General features: G+C 53.5%; 1 protein-coding gene across 1 annotated transcript; it reads right to left on the reverse strand.

Annotated features, from left to right (window-relative positions):
- Nucleotides 1-1,101: 1,101 nt before the first annotated feature.
- On the reverse strand, nucleotides 1,102-4,406 carry LOC130563172 (uncharacterized). Its single transcript, XM_057348604.1, has 2 exons — nucleotides 3,922-4,406; nucleotides 1,102-3,841 (listed from the first exon to the last, which is right to left on the reverse strand). Exons 1-2 carry the CDS (start codon nucleotides 4,404-4,406, stop codon nucleotides 1,414-1,416), a joined length of 2,913 nt encoding a protein of 970 aa, XP_057204587.1. The 3' UTR covers nucleotides 1,102-1,413.
- Nucleotides 4,407-6,276: the final 1,870 nt, after the last annotated feature.

The following is a 6,276-nucleotide window of genomic DNA, read 5'->3' on the forward strand; positions in this document are numbered from 1 at the left end:
TCGTATTGCCAAAGCATTTGCAGCTGGGCTGCGTACAAATAGTGCAAACACATAAATAATAGTTTAAACAATGATTTACAAAAGCAAAGTATACATTTAAGTGTCAGAATTAAAGAATAAAGTAATATTCGGTAATATAATGTTATGTACATCATCTCTGTGTACAGGTTAAGCTATATATATTTGTGAGGGCCAAATGTCCTCAGTACCACAGTGAAATACGTGTGAACCCACTTGTGAGGACATTTGACTGGTCCTCACTAAATAAAAAGGCTCATAATTGGCTCAAACAGTGTTTTTCTTTAAATGTAATAGAGTGCACATGTTTCTGTGATTATTAGGTTAAGGGTCAGGGATAGGGGATAGAATATATCATAAGCCTGATATAAAATCAATGGAAGTCTATGTAATGTTCTCACTAGTATACTGAAACAAACCTGTGTGTGTGTGTGTGTGTGTGTGTGTGTCAGATGTATGAGACGGACGAGCTGTCGGAGGAGATGGCTCATCTGGAGGGTTTGATGAAGGATCTGAACACCATCACTACGACCTGCAGCACACATCTCACACGCGCACTCCTCTCAGGAAGAACAAGACATTTTTAATAAACACTGATCCCAGGTCAGCTTTAAAAATGAGCAACAATGAATAACAGCATCATCTTTTCCCTCCTGCGTGCAGAAAGGCACAAAATAATCCTTGAAGAATTGGACTGAATGCTGTTCTGCACAAAAAACAAACAATAGGTTACTGTCGTAACCCCGGTTCTCTGAAACATCGAGTGGAGAGATCCACCTATGGGAAGGGCATCCGTACCTGACCTCTGCAGAAGCATCTAATTGCACCAAGTCTGGCTAGACAGACAGAAGCGCGCAGCCAATGCCAGGTAAGGCCCCACCCCCTTACCTGAGCGAATATAAGGTCTGCTTGCGCTGCTGTTCCTCAGTAAGTATATTCGCTTCTCGTGCAGCAAGCGGGGCAAAGCTGGTGGATCTCTCCACTCGATGTTTCAGAGAACCGGGGTTACGACAGTAACCTATTGTTCTCTTTCATCATCTCGTTTCGAGATCCACCTATGGGAGAGACATGGACAGCTCCCCGATTGCCCAATTCACTCACAGTGAGGTTCTGAAAGCCAGAAAAGACGGTCACCCCCAAAGGGGCGGTGCATGACACGTCCCATAATTATGTCCCTGGCAGCCCTGATGCGCACGCATAGCTGCTGCGCACATACAGGACAGGAACATGTATGAGGCACACACATGTAATTAACCCAGCAACACATATATACCACCCAGGCCGGAATGTGAATGCATGCTTGGTGACATGAATGCGCACGGCCCACCGGCCCGTTCAACCCTCGTTACCATAACAATGTGTAAACAGGAGGTGAAGGAATATAACAAGGAGGGGCTATGAAGACCCCACTCCTAAAACAGAATGTGCTACCGAGGTTTTGGTGACATCCAATCGGTAGTAACGCACAAACGTATGGGGAGAAGCCCAGCTGGCTGCAGAGCAGATGTCCTGCAGTGATACTCCCCTGAACAAAGCCCAAGAGGCAGCTAAGCCCCTCGTGGAATGAGCTCTGATGGTACCTGGGGGCTGCACTCCCCTTGATTCATATGCAACTGCTATAGCGTTCACAAGCCAATGTGAGAGGCGCTGTTTAGATATGGGACTCCCCTTATGAGGGGGTGCCCACGAAATAAAGAGCTGGTCGCTCTTCCGGAAAGCACTGGTCTTGGACATATATGCCTGTAATGCACGAACAGGACACAGAGCATTCAGCCTCTGATCCTCCGCAGAGGAAAAAGGCGGAGGGTGAAAAGCGGACAGCTCCAACACCTCCGAAGTGAACGCAGGGAAACATTTAGGCATAAAAGCCGGGTTAGGCTTAAGAAAAACCTTATCTCCACTCAAAGAGAATTTCGTGCACGAGGGATGTATTGAGAGTGCATGTAGCTCACTGACACGTTTGGCTGATACCAAGGCCAAGAGCAAAGCCGTCTTGAAAGACAACAGCTTCAAGGAAATACCTCCCAGGGGCTCAAAGGGATACTGAGACAGGGCCTCCAGCACCAAGGAGAGGTCCCATTCAGGGACGGTTCTCCTGATGACTGGCAAGGAGCGACGGGCACCCTTCATAAATCTGCGGATTAAAGGATTCTGCCCGACTGTTGAGCCCTCAAAGCCCACATGACAGGCAGAAATAGCTGCCAGGTAGACCTTAATTGTGGAAAAAGACCTGCCTTTATCCATAAGGTCCTGTAAGAAACACAAAATATCAGGAACTGAGCACTGATATGATGTGAGACTGCGCCCATCACACCACTCTTCAAACACTTGCCACTTACAACCATACAAGGACCGTGTAGAAACGGCCCTGGCATTTTGTATAGTGGCAACCACACGCGGGTGAAGCCCCAGCGCGTTTAAGTTTGACTTCTCACGGGCCAGACCCAGAGAGCCACCCTGTCCGGGTGTGGGTGATAAATTTCCCCGTTCGCCTGAGACAATAGGTCTGTGCGGAGGGGGAGGCGCCACGGCTGGGCGTATAACAGAGGGATTATCTCTGCCAGCCACGGTGCTTTGGGCCACCTGGGAGCTATTAGAAGGAGAGACAGGCCCTTCTCTCTCACTCTGGCCAGTGTGGGAATTATCAGGCACAGAGGAGGAAAAGCATACAGCAGCAGCTTGGGCCATGGGTGGGCCAGTGCGTCCACCCCGAGGGGCGCATCCGAGTCCTTTAGCGAGAAGAACATAGGACAATGGTTGTTTTCGCGCGAGGCGAATAGATCTACGGTTGCCTGTCCGAATCTTCTCCATATCATGCCCACTATCTGAGGGTGGAGGCGCCAATCTCCGTAGAGTGGGTTCCCCCTCGACAGAAGGTCCGCACCTCTGTTCAGAATACCTGGAACATGAGTCGCGCGTAACGACAGGAAAAACCGCCCGCTCCACACCAAAAGCTTGTGAGCTAGAGCGTGAAGTTTCGGTGAGCGTAAGCCGCCCTGCCGATTGATATACGCGACTGCTGTGGTATTGTCGCAGCGTACGAGCACATGATGTCCTAGCAGGCGAGGCAGAAAATAATTCAGAGCTTTCCATATGGTCAGGAGCTCTAAATAATTTATGTGTGCTGAACGTAGTATGCTCGGCCACACACCGTTCACCACTCTGCCCTCCTGGGTGGCACCCCAGCCTGTTAGGGACGCATCTGTCGTCACAACTTTCCGCATCACTACCGTTCCCAAACGGGTCCCCTGTGCGTAAAAGTCCGCGTCTCTCCAGTGGCGAAGAGCTGCCGTGCAGGCGCGCGTCACTGTCACAGAGCGGCAGAGATCGCGTACCGGGCTGAAATGTAGTGACAAAACCCATTTCATGAATGCTCTCATTCGCAGAAGTCCCAGCGGCAAAACTTGGATAGCTGAAGCCATAAGACCCTGCAATCTGAGGCATGTGCGATACTGCACTCTCGCCCCCTCTCTGAACTGCGACACGCAGCTCATTAGAGAGAGGACGCGCTCCTGGGAGAGACGCGCTCGCATGGAGACCGAGCTCAGCTCCAAGCCCAGGAAAATCACACTCTGGCTGGGTGTAAAATTGCTTTTGGTCACATTCACCCTGAACCCGAGAGATGTGATGTGTGTAAGCACGCTGCAGGTGTCCCGCAGCACTTTCTCTTCCGATTCGGCCACGATGAGCCAATCGTCTATGTATGTCAAAATCCGCAGACCTGACATTCTCAGGGGAGCCAAGCTCGCCTCCGTACACAGACAAAAAGTCCGAGGGCTGAGTGAGAGCCCGAAAGGAAGAACAGTGAATTCGTAACATATGCCTAGATAGGCGAAACGAAGAAACTTCCTGTGTGGCGGATAAATGCTTATGTGGAAAAAAGCATCCTTGAGATCGACCGACGTGAACCAGTCGTTCTGTTTTATGGCGCGGGCCAGAGTGCCGTGGTTTAACATTCTGAAATTGTATTTCCTCAAATGTTTGTTCAACATTCGGAGGTCCAAGATGGGGCGGAGAGAGCCGTCCTTCTTTGGGACCAGGAAATAACGGGAATAAAACCCTTGACTTATCAGGCTGGGAGGTACCACCTGAATCGCTCCCTTCATTAAGAGAGAAGAGATTTCGTCTTTCAGAATATGAGCGGAGCTCTCCTCCGCGTGAGAAGAGAGAACGCCGTTGAAAAGCGGGGGTTTCATTACAAACTGCAGTCTGTAACCCTGCATAATTGTTCGCATCACCCACTCTGGAGGCGCAACAGTCTGCCAGGCGGACTCGTAATTCGCGAGCGTCCCCACCGGGGCCGGTGAAGCGCCGAAATCCTCGCATACGCTCTGTTGGCTCCTTTGCGATGCAATGGCGCCATCTAGCGGACACACTAGGGGCGGCATGCGTGGATGTAGAAAGATGTTCTCTCTCTGCAGAGAGACGTACTCTCCCTGAAACGAATTCAATAGATTCGTTTGTTTCATTGTGTTTTTTGTGTGTTTGGTGTTGGGGAACACCGGGGCCGAAGCCTTTATTAGTTGGGTGAGGGGAACAATGTGTGTGCTGTGTGGTGACACTGTTTGAGCACATTCCCTCGCAACCGACCCCCTGAACGTGGGGGGAGGAAACACAGCGGCCACTGAACGCACGGGCTGGGAACCCTGGCCGGCCCCTCCGCGAGAAAACCTCCGTCTTTTGGACAGGGGCTCTGGGACAGAAGGAGAGTCCGATGGGCTTGTGGCTCGTGGACGAGGACTCTCTGTCCCCAATGGTCGGACATCAGGCCGGCCGCTTGCGTTTAGAGTCGGTCGGGGTTGGGTTGGGGGGTTTCCCAGCCGTGGCGGGAGACGTTCTTCCCCAGGGTTTAGCAGAGGGTGGGTTACTCTGCCGTGGAGGGGGTTTGTTGCGCGGTTTCTCCCTGCTATGATGCGGGTTTCGCACCGTGACGGGGGGGTTAGGCAAACGCGCAGTGGGCAACTGACGCGGAGCAGCTTTCTTAGGGAGGCACAACTTGAAAGCCTCGTCCTCTTTCTTTTTGTCGTCGCACCGTTGCTGCATCAAAGCCACGGCGGGACCGAAGAGAGCCTGGCCAGGCTCGACCAGAGCGCCCGCAATGCGCCTCTTCTCACTGTCAGGGAGTCCCGACAGGTTCAGCCAGAGAGCACGCTTCCCCACTACAGAAAGCGCCATGGAGCGCCCGCAAGCTTGGACAGCCTGCCGAGCATTGCGGAGGACGAGGTCGTTGACCGTAAGGATCTCCTTCCACAATGTTGGCGAGGGGGATCCTTTGTCCAGCTGCTGCCCCAAATCCTCCAAAATTTCCGCCTGGTAAGCGGAAAGCAGGGACGAAACATTGAGAGCCCTGACAGCCAAGGCCGAGGATTTATAAGCGGCCTGATGAACAGAGGCAGAAAAACGGTCCATTTTGCCCGGCAAGACCAGCTTCGGAGGGGCGAGCAGCCTGCCCTGGACGGGGTTGAGATGCCTGGCGATCGACGGCTCGACAGCGGGGGGATCACCCAAGCCGAGAGCCGCCATGTCTTTCACCTCCAGACCCGCGAGACCGTGTTTGAGGTTCAGCGGGTCGCTCCAGTAGTGCCTCACGTGCTTCGCGCACGCTGGCAGGACGGGGAAGAGTTGTTTCCTCGGGCCGGGCGGGGGACCCAGCACTTTCCCATAATACACATCCCTCTCCTGGTCGGTGGCGCTCTGCGGAGCCGGCCACGGAATGTTAAGGCGAGCGGCCGCTCGTTCGCACACGTCCAGGAGGATGGACTGGGGTAAGGCCGCGGGGGGGTTAGCCTGGTAAAAACCAGAGAGTGGGATGGCCTCCTCATCCTCTGAGACCCCAAGAAGGCCCGCGTCGTCTTCATCGCCGGAACCAGCCGGTTCATCGGCGAACGGGAGGTTGCCCGCCAAGATATCCTCTTTGGGGAACGCAGGATTAGGCTGGTCAGCCCAATGAAGCGCCGTCGCGCCCCGGGAGGCCCCCGGAGGCGCGTCGCCGTCACCGTGTCCCCCATCCGAGTCAGAAAGGCCGAGCTCGATACACTGGGTAGCGGCAACTTTGAGTCGACGACGCAGGAGCTTTTTCGGCAGCACAAGGCAATGACTGCAATGCTCCGGGTTCTCCAAAGCCTCTTCCGCATGCTTGAGGCCCAAGCAGACCACGCAGAACTCGTGAGAGTCCTTAGCTGCGATGAGAGCCCCGCACGCGGACGGGCAGGCCCGTGATGAGCTGGTCCCGGGAGCAGTGGCAGATTTAGAGAGCGA

The sequence above is a fragment of the Triplophysa rosa genome, linkage group LG12 (genome assembly GCF_024868665.1).
Source record: "Triplophysa rosa linkage group LG12, Trosa_1v2, whole genome shotgun sequence".
Lineage (NCBI taxonomy): Eukaryota > Metazoa > Chordata > Actinopteri > Cypriniformes > Nemacheilidae > Triplophysa > Triplophysa rosa.